Here is a 23,186-nt window from a genome sequence, read left to right as displayed (position 1 = left end):
AGCGACGACCGGCCCCGCCCCCATGTCATGTAGTCCCGCCCCCATGTCATGTAGTCCCGCCCCCGGGCCTGAAAGCGGAAGTGCGCGGAGCTCCATTTGTTTCGGTAGCTGTTGGTACCGCTGAGCTGTCGATTGGACGCCGCTAAGGACGGGACGGGACGGGACGGGACAGGACAGGTGAAGAGCCGAACGCGGGGAGGCGGTCTGAGCTTCTTCTCACCATTTCTGGGTCTGGGTTCTGGGGGAGACTCGTCACAATAAAACAAGACGGACGTGGTGACGTCACAGTCCTTATAACCGTACAGCTTAAGTGTAGATGTGATTAAACAGGCCGCGGTGCATGGTGGGGTCTCCAGGGCTCGACGTTTATCCAGAAATTGTTCGGTGTTCGAATTGTGTTCAATGCCGATCCCTCTGAAACGCGGCCCAGCGGTGGCCTAGCGGTTAAGGAAGCGGCCCCGTAATCAGAAGGTCGCCGCTTCGAACCTGAACCGCCAAAGTGCCACTGAGGTCCCCTTGATCTCGGTCCCGTCCCCACACGCTGCTCCCCGGGCGCCTGTCATGGTGCCCACTGCTCACCAAGGGTGACGGTTAAATACAGAGGACACATTTCACCGTGTGCTGTGCTGCAGCGTCTCACCATGACAACCACTTTACTTTCATTTTTCACTTCACAATTGGAATACGTGTGTGTGTGTGTGTGTTCAGGAGCAATAATATATATTATTGTTAAATCTGTTGTTGGAAACTTCCATCTTCCATCTGTGTTCATTTTACAGTCCAGTATCAACACCCATCCTCCATCCGGTGCAGATTCTGTTTTTTTCTGCTGTTTTGCACGACCCAGGACTAATTCATTGTGACGTAATGAGCTCAGATTGACAATATAATGAATGAATGAAACGTGCTTTATTTGGAAGCAGCCTGCCGGTATGCGGGTACACCGAGGTCCCCATGGGGGTGATAGAATTTACCAAACATAAAGATGAACGTGAAGTGATTGTGAAACGGTGTCATGGTGAAAAGTGGTCTCTGTATTTAACCATCACCCTTAGTCAGCAGTGGGCAGCCATGACAGGCGCCCAGCGATTCGAACCGGTAACCTTTTGGTTACAGGTGCACTTCCTCTCCCGCTGGGTGAAGTCCTTATTCAAATAGTCCGTTCTACCATAACTACTCCTAAATCTATTTATTTTACATGGAAATGTCTAGGGCTGCAACATCGAATCGATTGAATCGATAAAAATCGATTACTAAAAGAGTTGGCAACGAATTTCCTAATCGATTCGTTATGTCGTTTGATTATTAAAAAAAAAAACTATTTGAGCGCGGAGCGGAGTGAACACACTCGGTGTCTCTCACGCACAGATACTAGCAGAGTTTGGCGCCTCAGACAGCGCGGAGCACGAATAAAAACGAGCCGAGGTGGAGGACAGATACATGGCGGAGGCAGAGAAATCTGCGCGAAAATATGCAAAAGCGGCACGGGAGCACCACGGCAACGATCCAGCACCTGAAACGCAAACATGTTGGAGTGTTTGAGGAGGAAGAAGGGGGTTCAGCAGCAGGGGACGTCACTACAGAATCCTACTTTAGTTCCGCTGTGAAGTGAGGAACGTAATGTCCCTGGTGCTGGTGTTTAACTCGCCGCGGAGGAGAACTAGACGGGGACTTACAGCGCCACCTACAGGTGTGGAGGGGGGATGAAACAGCGTTCGGACTGTTCTCTGCGTCTCCGCATGGACGACTCACCTATTGTGTCCCTGAGCAAGACACTTGACCCTAAGTTGCTCCAGGGGGACTGTCCCTGTAACTACTGATTGTAAGTCGCTCTGGATAAGGGCGTCTGGTAAATGCTGTAAATGTAAATGTTTACCCGTCATCCAGCTTGACAAGCATGACAAGTTAGCGTTAGCGCGTTAATAACAGTAGTAAAGCAGGGGCGCTATAGTTACTTTGCATTAAAAGACTAAAGACATGTTTTTATTCACTTTTGGACCATTCATTTTTCAATCTGTTGTCATGTATAGCTACACTGCAAAAAAAACTGTTCTTACCTAGTAATTTTGTCTCGTTTCCAGTCCAAATATCTAAAAAATCTTAAATCAAGATTACTAGACAAGAAAAATGAGAAAATTAAGTGATGCTTAAAACTTCTGTTTGAGATTATTTCTTACCACATTGGCAGATAATTTTGCTTGTTTTAAACAATCACTTAATTTTTAGATGTTTTCAGAAAACAAGACATCATTTCTTACGCTATTTCATGTGTCTAGTAAATGTATCTTGATTTAAGATTTTTTAGAGATTTGGACTGAAATCAGGACAAAACTACTAAGTTTGAAAAGCATTTTTTGCAGTGTGAGTGTGTGTGTGCATCTGCAGTGTAGTGTAGAGAACAAATTCTGACATTCAAACAAATCTGTTCAATTTTCTGATTTGTGTTCTTTATTTTTTTAATAAATTATTTATCGTTCTGGCAGCTCAGATTGCAGATATTTGGCAGATGTAAAGCATACATGTGTGTGTTTTTTGTGTTAGTCCATTTTTATTTTATTATTATTATAACAGCTCAATGAGCAACATGTTTGTGCACTTTCTAAAGATTTTGGTTCTGTTTTTGAATAAAGGGTTGGAAATGAATGCTTTTCTTTTTTTTTTTTTTTTTTTAATCCGATTCTATGATTAATAAAAAAAAAAAAAAAGACAGATTAATCGATTATTAAAATAATCGTTAGTTGCAGCCCTAGAAATGTCCATATTCATCATAAATCTATGTGCACATGAGCAAAGTTCCCCGGTCAGTTTTTTATTCTGGGCCAGGAAGGTGTTAGTTGATATTTCTACACATCCTATTTAACACATTCAGTGGCCCAGAGCTTTTAAACTGTATTTTTTTTGTAAATTCAACAAATGACCAAAGCTCTCTTAACACCTATCGCCATTTCTAGCCACCGCAGGACCATTGATGGGCTCAGGGAACTCGTATTAATGCACAGTTCCCATGTGACATTTTCAGTGAAAACAGTATTTGGCCAGACCGGTAACACTTGATACCATTTCTAATGGTTCAGGATGTTGAGTTGGCACAGAGGTAACCACCGTATACAGATTAAAGACCTTCCTTGTTTCTGAAACAGATTTCCTGGCTGTAAACCTCGCTGAACTTCACCCCCTACAGGGGCAATACGGATACTGCAGCATGCCGAGTGTTATTTAAGGTAAACCAATCGGTGGCCATACAATCATGATGTCAGGTCAGGGGCAGTGGTGGCCTACAGGTTAAGGACGTGGCCCCGTAATCAGAAGGTTGCCAGTTAAAATCTCGATCTGCCAAGGTGCCACTGAGCAAAGTACCGTCCCCACACCCTTCATGGCGTCACTTTCACAGCAACTGCCCATGTCATCCAGAGCAAAAACCACCACTGTGTGTGCACAGGATGCCTCAGCAGCGCCCCCTGGAGGGGCAGGTCTACTCCGTCCCCCTCATCCAATCAGACGTGAGGAGAGAGGAGGCTGTCCAGCAGATCACAGATGCCCTCCTGTTCCTGGACAAAATCTCCACTGACATCTTCAGCAGGTACACAGGGTCAAAGCAACACTGTGTGTGTGTTGGTGACTGCATGTGTGGAATTATCTGGTTATTATGGTGTGTGTGTGTGTGTGTGTGTGTGTGTGTGTGTGTGTGTGTGTGTTGGTGACTGCATGTGTGGAATTATCTGGTTATTATGGTGTGTGTGTGTGTAGGGTGTCCCAGAGTGTAGAACAGAACCGGGCTCAGCTGCAGGTGGTGACTGGCCGCATCAAACTGGCTCAAGCCAGAGTCCAAAGAATTAAAGGCAGCAAGAAGGCTACCAAGGTAACACACACTCACACAGAGTACAGCCACATGCAGTACATCACACACCAGACAACTTTTGTATTGTGTGTGTGTGTGTGTGTGTGTGCACACTCGCAGGTGTTCTCCAGCGCCAAGTACCCAGCTCCAGACCGTCTGCAGGATTACTCCTCCATCTTCACAGGTGCAGTCGACCCCGCCTCCCAACGTCAACCACGCTACAGAATACAGGCCAAACTCCGCCCCCTGGACGAGAAAACACTACAGGTGGGGCTGGGCCAAACGATTATTTTTATAAACTATTAATCCAGCGGTTACTTTTATGGTACATTGATTAATGATTTGTTTTCCCATATTAATTCAATCCTTGAATATTTCCACTAGACTAATATAGCAATTTATATATTTTAATTTACATATCTGAATGAAAAAAACATTTTTAGAGGTCCAGACATGTTTTTTTTTTTTTTGCTTGTATATCAGTCTTGTTGGTCCCCTAATTCTGTATCTGAAGTCTGTTTCCAAAATTCCGCCGTGGTGCAGATTTACAGCCACTTTGATCCAGTCCCACAATCAGATTTCCCAGGACTGTAGCTTTAAATGCTAATGAGGAGGAGAGAGGCCTGTAGGACTTGAGGGGACATTCACAGAAATGACAATGTTCGGTACAGACAGGAAGTCGTGTAAACAAACTCCAGATCCGACCGTCTGAGCTGCCGAAGCAGAACGACCAAAACACTCTTTACACCGACCGCCATTTCTAGCCACTGCAGGACCAGACGGGGTTAATGTTGAATCATCTGTCACATTTTCATGTCGGGGACATTTAACATTCCGATACATGTTTACTGCTCTTAAACACAAAATGACAAAGTTAGAGTGCGATAACACATTCAATAAAAAGTAAAAGGTCACCTGGCACTTGGGCTTGCATAAATAGTGTTTATTAAAAAAAAAAAAAAAACAGCATCTCTGGAAGCCGGTAGCCCATCATGGTGTCAAACCAACAGAAATGAACAATCTTTACCAGGGTTTTTGTGAATATTTTCATCAGAAAACCAACAGTAGCCTGAAACATGGACATGAGCTCGGTTTCTGTGTCTCAGGAGAAGCTGATGTACTTCCCTGTGTGTGTGAGCACCAAGAAGCGCTCTGAGGACGAGACGGAGGAGGGTCTGGGGAGTCTCCCCCGCAACGTCACCTCCGTCAGCTCACTGCTGCTCTTCAACACCACGGAGAACCTGTGAGTGGGGCGACGCGGGCGCCCGCATGGCCTGAACGTGACCTCCTCTAACGCGTGGCACTCTGCGTGGGCGCAGGTACAAGAAGTACGTGTTCCTGGACCCGCTGTCGGGGGCCGTAACCAAGACGCACACCAGCCTGGAGACGGAGAAGGAGCAGAAACCGTTCGACGCTCCGCTTTCCATCACCAAGAGAGAGCAGCTGGAGAGACAGGTGCCCCGACCACGCCGCTACCATTTACTACCATCCAGTCCCTGAGTGTCCCCGGGGGGGGACAGTAATGTGGTTATTTTTACATTTCTCCCCTCTCCCAGACGGCCGAGAGTTACTTCTACGTTCCGGACCTGGGGCAGGTTCCGGAGATCGACGTTCCCTCCTACCTGCCCGACTTACCGGGCATCGCCGACGACCTGACGTACAGCGCCGACCTGGGTCCCGGCTTCGCCCCGTCAGTCCCGGTCAGCAGCAGCAGCAGCATCCCGGAGCTCCCGTCCTTCAACGAACCAGAGGAGACCAGCGGGAGTACGTCCCACACACACCAGCCCACGTTCCCCACGTTCCCGACGTTCCTGATCTTCTTTTAATCTCACCAGACAGCCTGTTCAGAGTGGAGGCTCCGCCCCCCCCACCTCCTCCACCTCCCCCCCCAGCACCGCCTCCTGGAACCCCACTAGCCCCGCCTCCGCCGCCGCCGCCACCACCACCTGCCGAAGACAGGCCAATAGACTCCGCCCCGCCATCAGCAGGTACTGGGCGGCACTTGGCACGCACACACGTACGGGTCACAGGGGGCATGACCTTTCACCTATTTCCAGGCCCAGTGCGAGGTGCCCCAACAGAGGTGGTGCAGCCGTCAGATGGGAGGGCCAGTCTGCTGGAGTCTATTCGAAACGCCGGCGGCATCGGCAAAGCCAAACTCCGCAACGTTAAAGAGCGCAAACTCGAGAAGAAGAAACAGAAGGAGCAGGAGCAAGGTAGGACACACCCGCACACACACACACAGACACACACACAGACACACACACACCCACACGCTCACTCACACTCACTCACACACTCACTCTCACACACACGCACGCTCGCTCACACGCACACACACGCGCTCACACGCACACACACGCTCACTCACACACACACACACGCTCACTCACACACACACACACGCTCACTCGCACACACACACGCTCACTCACACACACACGCTCACTCACGCTCACTCGCACACACACGCTCACTCACACACACACACACACACGCTCACACACACACACGCTCACACACGCTCGCACGCACACACACGCTCACACACACACACACACACGCTCACTCGCACACACACGCTCACTCACACACACACGCTCGCACACACACGCACACTCACACTCACTCGCTCACTCACACACACGCGCACACACTCACACACACACGCTCACACACACACGCTCACTCACACACACGCACACACACACACACGCGCTCACTCACACACACACACGCTCACTCACACACACCCACACACGCTCACTCACAGACATGCGCTCACTCACACACGCACACACACGCTCACTCACACACGCTCACTCTGTCGGTATCAACACACTCACGCTGGGTGTGAACAGGACAGGCAGCGAGTGGCGGAGACTTCATGTCGGATCTCTTCACTAAACTGGCCATGCGGCGGAAGGGTGAGTGTCGCCATGACCTGTGTGCGCTGCGCGGTGGAATCTCCATAGTAACCGTCGCCACGTGGCACCTTCAGGAATTTCAGGTAAAGTGCCAGGAGGCGGAGACTCTGCAGAGACGGCCCCTGGGGCCAGCGGCGCGTTCGCGAGGATGTCCGACGTGATCCCGCCCCTTCCTGCGCCGCAGCAGCCACTTGCAGATGAAGAGGATGACTGGGAGGCGTAACCATGGAAACAATGAACACTGCACGTGTAAAAGTTCTAATCTGTGTTACTGAATCAGACTGAATTTACAATAAAATCTTTATTTCACTCAAAGAACGAAGCAGCACTGATTCCCGATTTACACGCAGACAGGATCCGGTCAGAAGGTCAGCGGTGAAGGCCACGCCTCAGCTCTCCTGCTGCTTGGTCTTCTTCTCCAGGAAGAACTGTAAAAGAGAAATCATGTCCACGTTAGGAATGAGAGGTGGAGTGTGGATATAAAACTGGGGATTTGAGCGTCTCGTACTCTCCGGATGCTGGCGAACGCGGTGCCGAAGCTGCTGTGGGTGCGTGCGTGTGGTCTGATCCACCCGGGCAGCTTCTGCAGAGTCGCGGTGCGGGAGAAGCGCCGGTCCAGCAGTACCACACACGCGTAGTCGCCACGGTGACGGATGGCTCTGCCTGCCGAGATCGGCAGAGGAAATGAGAATTAACGGTAACCAGCGGCACTGCGTGTGTGGGAATGCGCCTATGTGACCAACCTATAGACTGATTGACAGCCTTCATACAAAGATTCTCCACCAATGAGCTGCCAGGGCTCCGCCCATCAACATGTGGCTGAGATGGAAACAGAATTCAAATTCTGGTGTAGTAGATGAGCTGTGTTAATACTTCAGTTACTAGTATACGTCTAGTTATGGTTTCTCACCATGTTCTTGTTCAGGTAGGAGATTTTCTCCTGCAGCTCGGGGGACTTTATGTTGGGGTACGGCATCCCCACCATTACCACACACCTAGCCCACACACACATAAAATCCTCAACACCAAGCAACAGAAAATGTCCCCACGTTTCATCTCTCCTGTGTTTGTGAGGACACTTGAGACAGAACACATACTCCTACCTGCCCAGGTCATCAGAAAAGTTGATGCCTTCACTCATCTTTCCTCCAACCACAGAGAACAGCAAACCACCAGTCAAACCAGACCCAGTACCGATGCTGAGCTGACAGAAAGACACACACGTCAAATAAAATGGCTTCTAAAACGGCCTGGAGATCTGGGTCACGCACTCACCTTCACACATCTGGAGTACTCAGACAACACCTGGTCAACTCGACTGGCTTTCTTAGGTTCCTGGAAAATCTGCACGCACACGTGCACACAGTGAACCTTGGAGAACAGATAATATTTCCAGAAATACCTGTGCCAGTCGTGTATTGTGCGTATTACGTATTACGTTTAGTTGAGTGCCCGTTGTAGCACGTGTTGTACGTGTAGTGGTGTGCCAATCGTAGTGTATTGTGCGGGTAGTTGTGTGCTTGTCATCACGTATTACGTTTAGTTGAGTGCCCGTTGTAGCACGTGTTGTACGAGTTGGTGGGATGCATCGTGTTGCATCCATATTCGAGGCATTATCGTAACGTTAAACATGAAGGTCCACACCTCTAATAGGAGGGGCACGTTGCTTGTGGGCGGAGTTTGTACCTTCTTCTTAACACTGAGGCGCTGGAGAACTCCACTGCTCTGCCAGTGTCCCAGAATCCTCTCCTCATACTCATAAGATGGGAAGAAACAGACCACGCCTCCTGGCACAATGTGACACAAGTTACACAAAACTCGGCCCGCCTCCTCCATCTGAAACACACACAAGCGCTGATTAAAATGTTATCATCTATGAAAGAATAACGATGTTCCAAGTTCTGCACTGTTTTTCGTTACCATCTTGGGTGTGTCTCTGGTTTGGAAGGTGAACTCCAGTTCTTGTCCAGATGGACCAACACAAAGTACTATGGGTAAAATATTCTCAGGAGGAATCACGTGACCTGCAAACAAAATAACACTCATGAGCGAATTACTAAAGAAGCACACACACACACACACACACACACTACAGAACACCCTGTTCTCACCACACGAGAATTCAGTTATTCTCTCCTTCTGAACTCCAGCAGAAATGAGAAGATGATCTCTGAATTCAGCCACCTGTAACACACACACACACACACACACAAAATGCGTGAACTTCATCAGACATCTGAAAAGGATTAAATGTGTGTGTGTGCTTGTGTGTTGTACCGGCTGCATGGTTCCTCCTGCGATGATAACAGATCTACAGTCTTTAAGCAGCTCAGCAAAGTGCAGCGCAGCATTGAGGAGCAGGAACCGGACAGAGCAGCGCGCCACACACTCTACAGGAGACGTAGACGACAATAAACCCGCCTGTGTGTGTGAGTGTGTATGAGAGGAAGTACATGTTTGTGTGTGTGGTACCATGTCTCTGGATCACCACTCGCCCGTCCTTGTTGGCGCTGGTGAGCGCAGACAGAAAACTCTCCACGAGCATCATGGGAGATGAGCGCGTGTGCGGCTCCTCTTCTGCCCCCTTGTGGTCTTGGGAAGGAACTGCAACACACGGTTTATTGGCTGAGAATCACGTTCAGTTTGTGCTTGTTGTCTGGTGTGTTCTGGAGAACGTGTGATACCCGGACGGGGTTCTGCGTGGAGACTCTGCAGGAACAGGCCCAGGCCGTCAGGCCGCCGCTTCTCTCTGCTGGATGAAGCGTGAAGATGCACAGCTGCACCATCATAGTGCTCCACAAAGCTACCGAGCTGCATACACACACACACACACACACATGAAAACCAGGGCACTTCTCCAGCAACGCTGACGGTGGCACGGCGCTCGTCATACCTTCCTGCTGATGGAGCTCTTCTCAAAATACCGCTGCACCTGGAACGCGGAAAGAAAGTGGGTGACTGAGGGGAAATCGGCACAATTGGCCACACGCCGGCACTGAACCCGGTCTACCTTGAAAAGGTTGATGTTGTCGATCTGAGCTCTGAACAGAAAGTCATTGATCGTCTGCAGCTCCGTACCTCCAGAGAAAAATGAAACAGGTAACTCTTTATACACACTGGTCAGGCAAAACATTAACACCGCCCACCACAACCCAACTAGAGGTCTGAAGGTATCTGCTGTGGCATCTGGCAGCAGACCTGCAGTGAGATGGTGCCTCCATGGATCAAAATCCAGACTCAAAACTCGCTGTTGTGTTCCTCAAATGACGCATGATCAGTGGGATCAGGAAGTGGGCGTGGTAAACGTCATTACTGTGCACCACCCTCACGGTCCCGCCACATATTTCATTTGTATTATCAGCAGAGACTATTTATTTTTTGCTGCTCTTATCTTGCACTTTCTGCCGTGATTATGTCAATTTCCCAATAAAGGATCATCTTATCATAAATAATGCATTTTATAACTACACCTCATTATTTCAACAGTCTACTATATGTCTATACTGCTTGGCCTGTCCACTCGTGATCTTGTGGAATCCCGTGTATATGAAAAAAATTATAAACTCGATACTAAACTTCAATTTAGCAACGAAGGGTCGTTTTTCCCCAAATTCTCATTCCTGAGATGAACCCGTGTCGGCCTGCTCTTACCAGGTTCGGTTCTCCGACTGTTGGGATTTTCTCCAACTTTCCCTGCAGATTACAACAATAAAAACAATACATTTTGGTAGAACCAGATTAAAAAAAAACAAAAAAACATCAGAAATACCTTCAACACACACACACACACACACCTCACCTCCCAGAGTATTCACCAACCCTTCTAGCACAAACAGTATCTGCTTGATGTACATCAGGTTCTTGGCCTTCAAACGTGTCCTAAACCATGAAGACAAATTCCAGGAGGAACAGAATACACTTGAATAAAAACGTGATTGAGGTGAAATGTGTCAATAGCAAGAACCACACACACACACACACACACACACACACACACACACACACACACACACCTGTAGCGGCTGAGGTACTGTGTGAGCTGACTGTGTGCCTTGCAGAGCTGAAAACATTAAATAAACACACACACAATATTTTAGCATCACGGCGCTGGTGAAAGTATTTCTTTCGTTAGATCAGGGGTCTCAGTGGTGGCCTGGCCCCGTAATCGGATGGTGGCGGGTTCGAACCCTGGGCTGCCAAGGTGTCCCCTTGATACAGTCCCCACACACACACCCCGGGCGCCTGTCATGGTGCCCACTATCACCAAGGGTTAAATGCAGAGGACATGTTTCTGAACATAAACGGTCCTGAATATGAATGAAATATTGAAGAACATGAGCGGTTCTTCTGAACATGGCTTCTCTTGCCCACTTCTTGCTTCTTTGCGTCATTTCGACTTTTACTTTCTGCAACAACTGCACGGAGGATCATGAACAGCTCAGCAGCGACCACAGTCCTTTTTTCTGCTTGATGTTCATGTCTTTTATTACTGCATGAATATCACGACATTTATTTATGGCAGATAGTACGGGGATTGCGAGCACAGTAAACGGCGGCAGCTACCGGACTGTTCATTACTATTATAAACCATGGGAAACAGTTATTTACATGTTATTTAGTGCCTTTTATTTTTAATTCTGGATTCAGCGCTGATGTTCTGCTGTAACTGAGCGTCCCTATTGAAGGTCCACTCCTCTCAGTGACATTGTCAAGGGAACATCGGTGTTGGTGTTAATCTGATCGTTAATTTGCACATTCATCATGATAACAAGTCATCTGAATGGATAGTGGCGATCATGTCAACTTTCAAACACAGTAAGAAGTAAAATATGATTTTTGTAGCAAAATGTTTCTCTGCGAGTTTAGAACCGTGAGTTTGAGACCAAGCGTTAGTGAACTGTGTGTGTGTATGTGTGTGTACCTGCACTCCAGTCACCTCCACGCTGTGAATGGCGGTCAGTGTGTCTGTGAGGTTGTGAGCCTCGTCGATGATGACGACCTGACCCTGCAGCTGGATACCCGACGCCCGCCGCATCACACCATGCAGCAGCGTCTGATACGGCAGAACCACCAGCTGACCACCATGCAGAGATAGAGACATAGGTTAGAGTAAGTGTGTGTGTGTGTGTGTGTTGCAGGTAAGTGTGTGTGTGTGTGTGTGTGTGTGTGTGTGTGTGTGTAACTGTGTTGCAGGTAAGTGTGTGTGTGTGTGTGTAACTGTGTTGCAGGTAAGTGTGTGTGTGTGTGTGTGTGTAACTGTGTTGCAGGTAAGTGTGTGTGTGTGTGCGTGTGTAACTGTGTTGCAGGTAAGTGTGTGTGTGTGTGCGTGTGTGTAACTGTGTTGCAGGCAAGTGTGTGTGTTGCAGGTAAGTGTGTGTGTGTGTGTGTGTGTGTGTAACTGTGTTGCAGGTAAGTGTGTGTGTGTGCGTGTTCACCTGTGCTGCAGGTAAGTGTGTGTGTGTGTGCGTGTGTGTAACAGGTGTGTGTTTTGTGGCCAAGCTCCACCAGCTGTTCGATGTCTTGAACCTCAGTCAGCAGCTTGTCCCTCATTGCCATGGTGACCTCATAGCCTGAGAACCGGCACGTTGCCTTGGCAACACCTCGGGGACGCTTCTGCTCCCTCTGCACCGCCTCCTTTCCTGAAGAGGAACACACATAAACATGTAAGTTTGATATTTGTCTCGTCACCCGACTTGTCGGGTCACATGACTTGTCTCACGTAGCGCTGCAGCTGTTCATGCTAGACGCTCAGAAACCCACGCCGATTATGGCTGCTGCCTGACCCCGTTCCTTACTTTCCACACCGTGGGTGCCAGAGCTGCTATTAAACACACTTTACATAGGTTCACACACACACACACACACACACACACTTCATATCTGCGTACAGGAGCACCAGTATATAGGACAAGTCCAACATATATATGTGTATGTATTTATGATGTGTTTATGACAGTACTCTATATGCATGATTTATTTGATATATGAGAAAGGTTAAGGAAGCGCAAGGTTGCTGGTTTGAATCCCCTTGATCTCGGTCCCGTCCCCACACACTGCCCCCCGGGAGCCTGTCATGGTGCCCACTGTCACCAAGTGTGAGGGTTAAATACAGAGGACAAATTTCACTGTGTCACCGTGTGCTGCGCTGCAGTGTCTCACAATCTCTTTCACTTCACTGATGTTTTTGAGCAACACTACAATTTACACGTTGAATTCGATTACAAATAGACCATTCTTGTATACATCTGAACATCTAACCACACACACAGACGAGACACTTTCATTCTTTTTATCATGTCTTCAGACACATCTTATTTATTTCAGGTTTACTACATACACAACCTGAGACAGGAAGCGCGCACGCACACACACACACACACACACACACACACACGTTGGTGGAGTCTGTATGACTAGATGGGTTGCATATTGCATGACCATCATTAAATTAGAAGATAAAGAGCAGTTCGGGTTGGTCTGGGATGTAATAAAGTTGATGAAGAACAAGATACGAACAACACGTGCACAGAATTGCGGAATCCAACAATTAAAATGGAACCTGTTGTTGAACGTGGAGTTGCGTATAAATGGTGTTTCTGGCCTCGTTTCCTGGTGAGGCGAGATGAGATATAAACGCGAAGAGGCTGTCAGGGCCGACTCTGCACCACTTGTCCGATCGGGTCTGCGCAAACTCGCCAAACTCTTGGTCATGCGAACGAATCGGCTGATTGAAAACGTGATTTCATCATCATGGATCCAGTTCATTACGGGAGTAAGTGATACAGTACAGTAAATACAGTAGAGCCCCATGCACTTTGTTAAATGTGATTTGTCATACTGCATTCGTTCGTTTTTCACGTTTTTAGGGGAATAAACATGCATACAAAAAAAAAAACGAATTCAGAAGAAATAAACTGGAATTTCGATGAAAAGTGACAGCCATCATCACTACCATGTTTGTTCTTCTGCAGCTCCATGCAGCGCTCGTTCATGAGCTGGATGCTCCCCAGGCGCTGCACCTCAGGGTTTATACACAGGTTCTACAACAGAGGCGTGGTCAGACAGATACTACAGGTGTGTGTGTGTGTGTGTGTGTCCTGGTGATGCGACCCACCTGCCTGGATCCAAGACTGACCACCCTCACTGAGGAACCAAACGGGCTCTTCTGCACCTCACGCACGAACTGGGCCAGCTGGGAATGGGTTCTACTGCAGTAGTAAATCTGCACGATCACGTGAAGAAGCAGCAGCAACATCACATCAAGGTGCAACGAGGAAGACGGGACATCCAGCTCCTACTCACCTTCGTAACGTGCTCTTCCTCCAAATCATCCTCATCTTCCACCCTGCACAGGAACACAGAGCTTCATCGTCACAACATCCACTTTCTTGCGGGGTTTCACACAAACACACACACACACACACATCCACCTGGACTTGGGAGTGGCCTCATCATCACTCTCATAGTCGGCCACGATCAGCCCCGCCTCCTCCTCATTATGTTCCTCCTCCTCATTAACACTTAAACTCTCCTGCAGCAGCTTATGGGCTTCTTCATCTTCATCTTCACACTGCACACACATTTACATTTACAGCATTTCTTAGACGCCCTTATCCAGAGCGACTTACAATCAGTAGTTACAGGGACAGTCCCCCCCTGGAGACACTCAGGGTTAAGTGTCTTGCTCAGGGACACAATGGTAGTAAGTGGGACTTGAACCTGGGTCTTCTGGTTCATAGGCGAGTGTGTTACCCGCTAGGCTACTACATCCCATTGTACACCCGGCTGTTACACAGAGAACGTGCTGCTGAGAAATGTCAGGAGAACACACACCTTTCTCTTCATGACGTATTTCAGCTGAACATTCTGTCGGATCATCTGCAGCCTCTCGTCCCTTCTTCGTCTTTTTAGCTCTTCGTCCTGAAAGGAAAAAAAACTGAATCGCGTTTATTGGCCAAGTATGTGGATTTTAATTCCAGTCGATGGCGTCTCTCAAGCACAACAGTATAAAACAAGGACAACGTACAATATAATCCAGAAAAATACAGGTGAGAGATTGCTGAGATCCAACAGCACGTGTGGCCGAGTTTTATTAATGCAGATAATTCTTGGGAGTGTTTTTTTAATGTGGACAGACACACACACCTTCATTTTGCTGACTTCGTCCCTCTGTGCTTTTTTCTGGATGAAATCAGATACCCAGTCAGGTTCTGCTGCAGCTCGACTCCTCCCCTCTGTCTCAGTCACCGCCCCTTTCTCCTCCTCCAGCAGCAGCTGGCACGCCTCCTGTTTCATCTTGGTCTCAAAATCCCGCAGCCATGTCAGGGCACCACAGATCAAACTAAGAGATTTACCCTTCTCACACACACACACACACACACACAAAGAGAGAGACAGAGAGAGGTCTATTATAGCAGAAGAACTTCATGCTGCATTACTGTTGTGCAGACATGATGCAAAATGGGGAAAAAGGCGAGTTGGTGTCCTGCGTTCATGCGCATGTTAATTTTACTGATCTAGTCCACCCCTTCATGGAAACTGTATTCAATGATCTATGAGTCCAAGGAGGAACTACTTCATTGTACAACATAATACTCAACAATACTTTAGAACAGTGTAGCATGTGCAGTGGTAGCCTGGTGGGTAAGGAAGTGGACCAAAGAGTTCAAATCCCAAACCGCCAAGGTGCCACACTGAGGTTGCCTTGATGAAGGTCCCGTCCCCACACACTGCCCCCCCGGGCGCCTGTCACGGAGCCCACTGCTCACCAAGGTTAAATACAGAGGACACGTTTCACTGTGTCAACGTGTGTTGCGCTGCAGTGTTTCACAAAGACAAGTGACACTTTCACCTAGGACTGTGTGGGACATCCTAAAATATGGGTGGTTTTGATTGGTCCCTTCCAGGGCAGCTCCAGTCCCGTATTCCAATAAGCAGGCAAAACTCATGCAAAGTCATGCTGTCAATTATAAACTGTTTCAGGGGTGTCACATCCTGCGAGATCACTTTATTAAGATCTATTATTATGGCCCGGCGGGCGGAAGCGCTGATAACACAAAAACTACAAATCCCATAATGCAGCGCTTCAGTTGCCCTGCCGAACGCGACCTGAACCCTGCAGCTGAATCTGTGGAGCAGCAGCTTCCACTGATTAAAAAAAAAAGTAGAAAGTAAAATAACGTAGGATACTCTAGAATACTGTAGAGTAATATATATTATTTTACAGTATTATAGACTTATGTAAAAACTGGTGAGGTGAGGTCTCAGTCTCACCGTCCCCGTCGGACTCTCAAATATTCCCACTTTTCCCTGATCCAGAGCGGCGTACAGCGCCTCCATAAACTGCTCCTGGATTGTATAGGGCTGAAACGGGAAGGGAAAGCGGCCCGAACCGGCAGTCGGACTTTCCTCCATTGTTATCCACGGTTGAGGAGCCGATCAGAAAACCCGAACCTCGGGCACTTCCTCCAACAGACCCGCCAAACGCAGCGTCCAGCCAATGGGCGAACACGGGGCGGGGCCACACATAAGGACCGTCACACATGTACGCACACATTAATCAATAACAGTTAGTTCTTGTCATTCGAGCAAAAAATAACCTAAACGTAAATAAAATAGATAAAATATGAACTTATATTGTTTCTAGCGCGTTCATATATTTAATTCGGTGTATATTTAATTCTATGCAAGTCCATACTTTTTTTGGAATAGGGAAAATTTGACGACGCTCCCTGTGCGTGCCTTCTGGGAGTTGGGGTTGCCAAATCCACTTATTCTAAGTAGCGTTGATATTACTATTTCATCATAATTATCTTCATTATTACTAGTATCATTTTTAGGGTGTAATTGTATAAAATAAATACATTTTTAAAGTGTGCTTGGGGCTTTAATTAATCACTATTGTACTTTTGAATTATTCGCACAACTTCTCGTACAATACACAGCAATTAAACGACGCAACAATCCCCTTCCGTGTTCACGGGTGAACCTCTTCTGGAAGGCCGAACCGGGTTAGTTGGGTCAGCGCGCTTGTCTCGTCCGTGTTTACGCCGCGTGATTCTCCCCCCAGATCTGGCAGCCCCGCTGCGCGGCTCTGGAAACTTCTGGGCCTTTCCTTCCCTCGGCGCGCTCCCGACACTCCTGCGGTCCCGCTGCAGACGGACTGGACCTTCCAGCGCGGCCAGGCGCCACCGTACCGCCCGAAGAACCGCGCAGAACCGGAGGCCGGCCGGCCACACACACGCACACACACACACGCAGCTTCGCTTCAGGCGTATTTCTCGGGCCTTCCGTCATGACTGCAGAGGAGGTGAAGAGTGAGGGCCACACCGTGCAGATGGAGGGAGAGGACATCAGTCCGAAGAACGACGGAGGGGTGCTGAAGGTAACGTGACGGATTAACAAGGTGTAACGGGGACGCAGTAGGACGTTAAATGGCGGGTCTAAAAAGCGGACCTGTAGACGCGCAAGGTGACATGACCCAGATTAACCCTAATCTGGGACTAAAGGGCCGTGACGTCACCGCGCACCTCGTTTCTGTCCCCAGCTGGTGAAGAAGGAGGGCGCCGGCACCGAGCTGCCCATGACCGGGGACAAGGTGTTCGTCCACTACACCGGCACCCTGCTGGACGGCACCAAGTTCGATTCCAGCCGCGACCGGGGGGACAAGTTCTCCTTCGAGCTGGGCAAAGGTGGGACGCGCGATTATGACACTCGTTTCAGGTACAGGTGTCTCGGGGGTGGGGCCAAAACGTGTGGTGTCCCGTACAGGTCAGGTGATCAAAGCATGGGACGTCGGAGTGGCGAGCATGCGCGTGGGCGAAGTGTGTCAGCTGATCTGCAAGCCGGAATACGCATACGGCGCAGCGGGCAACCCCCCCAAGATCCCCCCCAACGCCACGCTGGTGTTCGAGGTGAGCGGCGGAGGCGGCGGCAGCACGTCCCGCGGCCAGCGGCGCTCTAAACACTCGCCTCTGCACGCAGGTGGAGCTCTTCGACTTTCACGGGGAGGACATCACCGATGACGAGGACGGGGGGATCATCCGCCGCATCGTCACTAAAGGAGAGGGGTACAGCAAGCCCAACGAGGGCTCGTCAGTAGAGGGTACACACACACACACACGTACACGTACAGTCCTCAGAGACTAGCAGCCGGGTGGACGAGGTTGTCTTTGTGCGCGTCAGTGTGTGTGGAGGGCGTGTGTGAGGGACGCGTGTTCGACCAGCGGGACGTCACGTTCGAGATCGGCGACGGTGACGCTATGTTCCTGCCGCCGGGGGTGGAGAAGGCGCTTCAGAGTATGGAGCAGGGGGAGGAGTCTCTGTTCACCATCAAACCAAAGTAAAGGCGCACACACACACACACACACGAGCAGTTGGTGTCCATTAAAACATGCTCTGCTCGGTGTGTTGCAGGTACGGCTTTAATGCTGCTGGACATGAGAAGTTCAACATTCCTCCAGGAGCAACACTGGAGTATAAGATCAAACTCAAGTCTTTTGAGAAGGTACATGGCGCCTACACCCCCCTCTGACCTTGGTTACGCTGCGCTGCGGTGTTAGTGGTGGGTGTGAACTGTTTCCTGTCCAACAGACAAAGGAATCATGGGAAATGAACACAAAAGAGAAACTGGAGCAGAGCAGCATTGTCAAGGATAAGGGAACAAGGCATTTCAAGGTATGACGAGAACGTTTGGCATTAAACACTGTGTGGTGTGAATTCGTGCTGAAATGAAGAAGTGTGAAGGTCTTGAACAGCGTCCAGGCAGGTCTTCATTGTTTAGTGGACTCTGGTTCTCCAGAAATCATACACCTTCCGTCAACGCCGATAAGCGACCTCTGGACATGAAAACCAGAGAGTAATAAACAGCTCCAGTTTGGTACGTGTGAATGAACTCCTCCTGGTTGCAGTAAGTCTGCGGATTGGTGTTAAAAGTTGCCTGACATTAATATTTTTGTTTTGTCCATTTACGTCAATACTTATTGGTCACCTAATACTGTATCTGAGGTGCAGAATTACAGCCACTTCAATCCAGTCCCACATTGAGATTTTACCAGGACTGTAGCTCTAAATGCTAATGAGGAGGCGGGACGAGGAGGAGGGAGGCGGGACGAGGCGGAGAGCAGCCTGTAGAAGTCGAGGGACATTCATCAGGATATTTATATTGATCACTTGTGTCTGTGGTGATTAATACGTTTCAGCTGGTAATATTGTCAAAAGAAACGTTTATACTATTAATCAGTAATATTGGGTTAAGAACGGTCCAGAGCACTATTACATTCTGGAAAAGATCATGGAGAATCATCACCTCATCAGGTAAAGATGCGGTGAGAAAAGAAGAATGAATGGCTGTAATTGGAAAGGACTTTATAAGCGTTATTAATGTTGCCCGCGTATCTGATGTGGACCAGTACGACTGTTACTGTGCCTCGCCAGCAGGTGGCAGAATGTCCTGTTTCACGCTCACTTCCGTCTGTCTGCAGGAGGGAAAGTTCAGACAGGCTGCTGCCCAGTACAAACGCATCATCTCCTGGCTGGATCACGAGAGCCTAACTGGGGAGGAGCAAGCGCAAACCAGAGCGCTGCGATTGGCTGCTCACCTCAACCTGGCCATGTGCTACCTGAAGCTGCAGGAGTACAACCTGGCGCTGGAGAACTGCGACAAAGTAAACACGACGACCGCCGCCACCAGACAGTGTTCCCACGGCGCCGCTTACTGCCGTAGTATGCGAGCGGCAGACCGTACGGGCGCGAACAGTTCACAGCGAACAGTTCACAGCGAAGCGCTCACAGCGAAGCGCTCACAGCGAACAGTTCACAGCGAACAGTTCACAGCGAAGCGTTCACAGCGAAGCGTTCGTTCACAGCGAAGCGTTCGTTCACAGCGAAGCGTTCGTTCACAGCGAAGCGTTCGTTCACAGCGAAGCGTTCGTTCACAGCGAAGCGTTCGTTCACAGCGAAGCGTTCGTTCACAGCGAACAGTTCAGTCACAGCGAAGCGTTCACAGCGAACAGTTCACAGCGAAGCGTTCACAGCGAAGCGTTCGTTCACAGCGAAGCGTTCGTTCACAGCGAAGCGTTCAGTCACAGCGAAGCGTTCAGTCACAGCGAAGCGTTCACAGCGAACAGTTCAGTCACAGCGAAGCGTTCACAGCGAAGCGTTCACAGCGAAGCGTTCACAGCGAACAGTTCACAGCGAACAGTTCACAGCGAACAGTTCACAGCGAACAGTTCACAGCGAAGCGCTCACAGCGAAGCGCTCACAGCGAAGCGCTCACAGCGAACAGTTCACAGCGAACAGTTCACAGCGAAGCGTTCGTTCACAGCGAAGCGTTCGTTCACAGCGAAGCGTTCGTTCACAGCGAAGCGTTCGTTCACAGCGAAGCGTTCGTTCACAGCGAAGCGTTCGTTCACAGCGAAGCGTTCGTTCACAGCGAAGCGTTCACAGCGAACAGTTCAGTCACAGCGAAGCGTTCACAGCGAACAGTTCAGTCACAGCGAACAGTTCACAGCGAAGCGTTCACAGCGAACAGTTCACAGCGAACAGTTCACAGCGAACAGTTCACAGCGAACAGTTCACAGCGAACAGTTCACAGCGAACAGTTCACAGCGAAGCGTTCAGTCACAGCGAAGCGTTCACAGCGAAGCGTTCAGTCACAGCGAAGCGTTCACAGCGAACAGTTCAGTCACAGCGAACAGTTCAGTTCAGACGCGAACGCGCCGCTTCGTAGGGGACGCGTCTACGCGAACGTGCCACGAACAGGTTCATAGGGGACGCGTCGCTGTGAACCAGAGGAGAACAGACATACCTGTGTACACGCGCCGCTTTGCAGGGGGCGTACGTTTGTCCCCTCGTCGGGTTCGTACGTACCTGTGCACACGCGCCGCTTCGCAGGGGATGTACGTTTGTCCCCCCGTCGGGTTCGTACGTTTGTCCCCCCCTTTGGGTTCGTACGTTTGTCCCCCCGTCGGGTTCGTACATACCTGTGCACACGCGCCGCTTCACAGGGGACGTACGTTTGTCCCCCCGTCGGGTTCATACGTACCTGTGCACACGCGCCGCTTCGCAGGGGACGTACGTTTGTCCCCCCGTCGGGTTCGTACGTACCTGTGTAGGAATGGAAGGGTTGTCCTCTGGTGTGTTTCAGGCGCTGGACCTGGACGAGAACAGCGAGAAGGCGCTGTACCGCCGCGGCGAGGCTCTGTTCGGGATGAAGGAGTTTGAACGCGCGCGGGAAGACTTTGGTCGCGTCACTCAGCTCTACCCGTCCAATCGAGCAGCTAAGGCCCAGATCCAGGTGTGCCAGCAGCACCTGCATGCCCAGCACGAGAAAGACAAACGTCTCTATGCCAACATGTTCCAGAAGTTTGCAGAGAGAGACACCAAGGTGAGGAGAGGCTCCTCCCACTTTAGATTTAGCGTGATTGCAGTCCAACCCGGTCGGGACTGACCTTTCAGTCAGTTATTCTATAAGCGCGGTTCCGTTGTCACGGTTCCGTATGAAACCTGCTGTCTGTCTGTCTGAGAACAGAAGGAAGAGAAGCAGGACAAACCAGAGGAGAACAGAGAAGGGATGGAGCTTGAAGAGAATGGAGCCCAAGAGCAAACTGCAGAATGAGTGTGTGTGTGTGTGTGTGTGTGTGTGTGTGTGTGTGTGTGTGGGAGAGAGAGTGTGCACGCGTGAGTGTTTTCTTTTTTATATGAATAATTTTGTAACTGCTCTGACCACACCCAATATTCATAATGTTGCATTGTGGACGTCCTTGCTGTGTGTGTGTGTGTTTACGCCACTCTAATTGGTTTCCTGACAGGTAGCCCCTCCCCTTCAGACAACCGTGTGTGTGTCAGGGTAATACGACTGTTCCTCTCTGTGCTCAGATGTGTGTTTTTTTTTTTTTTTTTTTTTTCTCAACTGGAAGTGTGTTTGTTTGATGGCTCTTGTTTTGGTTCTTGTTCTATGTTCTCATGTCACTGAAGCCTCATTGGTGAAATAAAAATAAGCTGAAACACTGCAGCTCTGGTGGCTTCTGCTTGTGTCCAGATCTTCTTGAACCCCTGATGCTCATGTGGTCAATCATCAATCGGTAAAAAGTAAAGTATAAGTAGTGAAAAGTAAGGTAAAAATCCACTAAGGGATTGAAGGAACCCTCAGGGAACCACAGGACTACAGAATATCCTGTCTACTGTAAGTTTGGAGAAGTCATGATGGTTCAAACCCTGATGAGCATTCATATTAGAAAAACTATAGTTCATACGACCAGCTAGCTGAGGACAGTCATGCAACCAGATCATCTACTTCACGCAGACACCATGAGTAAGAAGTGCATCCTGGTGAGCCGTAGTGCTGATGTCTGGCCGTTTTTCTTCACTCATTTTCCAGCTGGAGCCCCTACCACACACATATACGGCCAATGTACAGGGAGTGCAGAATTATTAGGCAAGTTGTATTTTTGAGGTATAATTTTATTATTGAACAACAACATTGTTCTCAATGAACCCAAAAAACTCATTAATATCAAAGCTGAATGTTTTTGGAAGTAGTTTTCAGTTTGTTTTTATTTTTAGCTATTTTAGGGGGAATATCTGTGTGTGCAGGTGACTATTACTGTGCATAATTATTAGGCAACTTAACAAAAAATATATATATACCCATTTCAATTATTTATTTTTACCAGTGAAACCAATATAACATCTCCACATTCACAAATATACATTTCTGACATTCAAAAACAAATCAGCGACCAATAAAGCCACCTTTCTTTGCAAGGACACTCAATAGCCTGCCATCCATGGATTCTGTCAGTGTTTTGATCTGTTCACCATCAACATTGCGTGCAGCAGCAACCACAGCCTCCCAGACACTGTTCAGAGAGGTGTACTGTTTTCCCTCCTTGTAAATCTCACATTTGATGATGGACCACAGGTTCTCAATGGGGTTCAGATCAGGTGAACAAGGAGGCCATGTCATTAGTTTTTCTTCTTTTATACCCTTTCTTGCCAGTCACGCTGTGGAGTACTTGGACGCGTGTGATGGAGCATTGTCCTGCATGAAAATCATGTTTTTTTTGAAGGATGCAGACCACTGCTTGAAGAAGGTGTCTTCCAGAAACTGGCAGTAGGACTGGGAGTTGAGCTTGACTCCATCCTCAACCCGAAAAGGCCCCACAAGCTCATCTTTGATGATACCAGCCCAAACCAGTACTCCACCTCCACCTTGCTGGCGTCTGAGTCGAACTGGAGCTCTCTGCCCTTTACCAATCCAGCCACGGGCCCATCCATCTGGCCCTCTCATTTCATCAGTCCATAAAACCTTAGAAAAATCATTCTTGAGAAATTTCTTGGCCCAGTCTTGACGTTTCAGCTTGTGTGTCTTGTTCAGTGGTGGTCGTCTTTCAGCCTTTCTACCCTTGGCCATGTCTCTG

At 49.0% G+C, this 23,186-nt stretch overlaps 3 protein-coding genes across 4 annotated transcripts; 2 read left to right on the top strand and 1 right to left on the bottom strand.

Moving 5' to 3' along the window:
- Positions 1–43: 43 nt before the first annotated feature.
- On the top strand, positions 44–7,083 carry wash1 (WAS protein family homolog 1). 2 transcript variants are annotated; one of them, XM_028967450.1, is made up of 11 exons: positions 44–177; positions 3,440–3,580; positions 3,748–3,859; positions 3,959–4,105; positions 4,945–5,081; positions 5,158–5,293; positions 5,395–5,602; positions 5,674–5,826; positions 5,896–6,054; positions 6,700–6,765; positions 6,840–7,083. In XM_028967450.1, the coding sequence occupies exons 2-11, from the start codon at positions 3,441–3,443 to the stop codon at positions 6,986–6,988; spliced, it is 1,407 nt and encodes a 468-aa protein (XP_028823283.1). In that variant the 5' UTR covers positions 44–177; position 3,440; the 3' UTR covers positions 6,989–7,083. The 2 variants fall into 2 exon arrangements, with proteins under 2 accessions (XP_028823283.1, XP_028823282.1); XM_028967449.1 differs by having other exon boundaries at positions 6,700–7,048.
- On the bottom strand, positions 6,588–16,248 carry ddx11 (DEAD/H (Asp-Glu-Ala-Asp/His) box helicase 11). The gene is given in 27 exon segments (XM_028967440.1): positions 6,588–7,193; positions 7,274–7,428; positions 7,509–7,584; positions 7,676–7,760; positions 7,869–7,969; positions 8,041–8,109; positions 8,452–8,601; positions 8,686–8,789; positions 8,877–8,949; positions 9,043–9,155; positions 9,238–9,369; positions 9,450–9,576; positions 9,659–9,697; positions 9,776–9,843; positions 10,417–10,458; positions 10,565–10,644; positions 10,779–10,825; positions 11,687–11,839; positions 12,201–12,227; positions 12,229–12,404; positions 13,718–13,805; positions 13,880–13,987; positions 14,068–14,110; positions 14,196–14,335; positions 14,599–14,685; positions 14,911–15,120; positions 16,039–16,248. Coding segments are annotated over 27 exon segments (2,673 nt in total). The 5' UTR covers positions 16,180–16,248; the 3' UTR covers positions 6,588–7,154.
- A 504-nt stretch (positions 16,249–16,752) lies between these two features.
- Positions 16,753–21,776, top strand: fkbp4 (FKBP prolyl isomerase 4). Its single transcript, XM_028967452.1, has 10 exons — positions 16,753–17,149; positions 17,312–17,456; positions 17,536–17,678; positions 17,749–17,869; positions 17,950–18,106; positions 18,181–18,271; positions 18,358–18,441; positions 19,248–19,430; positions 20,912–21,151; positions 21,296–21,776. The coding sequence occupies exons 1-10, from the start codon at positions 17,060–17,062 to the stop codon at positions 21,380–21,382; spliced, it is 1,341 nt and encodes a 446-aa protein (XP_028823285.1). The 5' UTR covers positions 16,753–17,059; the 3' UTR covers positions 21,383–21,776.
- Positions 21,777–23,186: the final 1,410 nt, after the last annotated feature.

This window comes from Denticeps clupeoides, unplaced genomic scaffold (assembly GCF_900700375.1).
Source record: "Denticeps clupeoides unplaced genomic scaffold, fDenClu1.1, whole genome shotgun sequence".
Taxonomy (NCBI): domain Eukaryota; kingdom Metazoa; phylum Chordata; class Actinopteri; order Clupeiformes; family Denticipitidae; genus Denticeps; species Denticeps clupeoides.
Note: the sequence above shows the minus strand (reverse complement) of the source record. Positions and strands in the feature narration are given on the sequence as shown.

Excerpts from the sequence above, each read along its gene's own strand:
- wash1 (XM_028967449.1), top strand. The coding sequence starts at position 3,441 with ATGCCTCAGCAGCGCCCCCTGGAGGGGCAGGTCTACTCCGTCCCCCTC. Across the intron at positions 5,082-5,157 it reads TTCAACACCACGGAGAACCT|GTACAAGAAGTACGTGTTCC; the intron begins GTGAGTGGGGCG and ends GCGTGGGCGCAG. Across the intron at positions 5,294-5,394 it reads GAGAGCAGCTGGAGAGACAG|ACGGCCGAGAGTTACTTCTA; the intron begins GTGCCCCGACCA and ends CCCCTCTCCCAG.
- fkbp4 (XM_028967452.1), top strand. The coding sequence starts at position 17,060 with ATGACTGCAGAGGAGGTGAAGAGTGAGGGCCACACCGTGCAGATGGAG. Across the intron at positions 18,107-18,180 it reads CTGTTCACCATCAAACCAAA|GTACGGCTTTAATGCTGCTG; the intron begins GTAAAGGCGCAC and ends GGTGTGTTGCAG. Across the intron at positions 18,442-19,247 it reads AGGGAACAAGGCATTTCAAG|GAGGGAAAGTTCAGACAGGC; the intron begins GTATGACGAGAA and ends GTCTGTCTGCAG.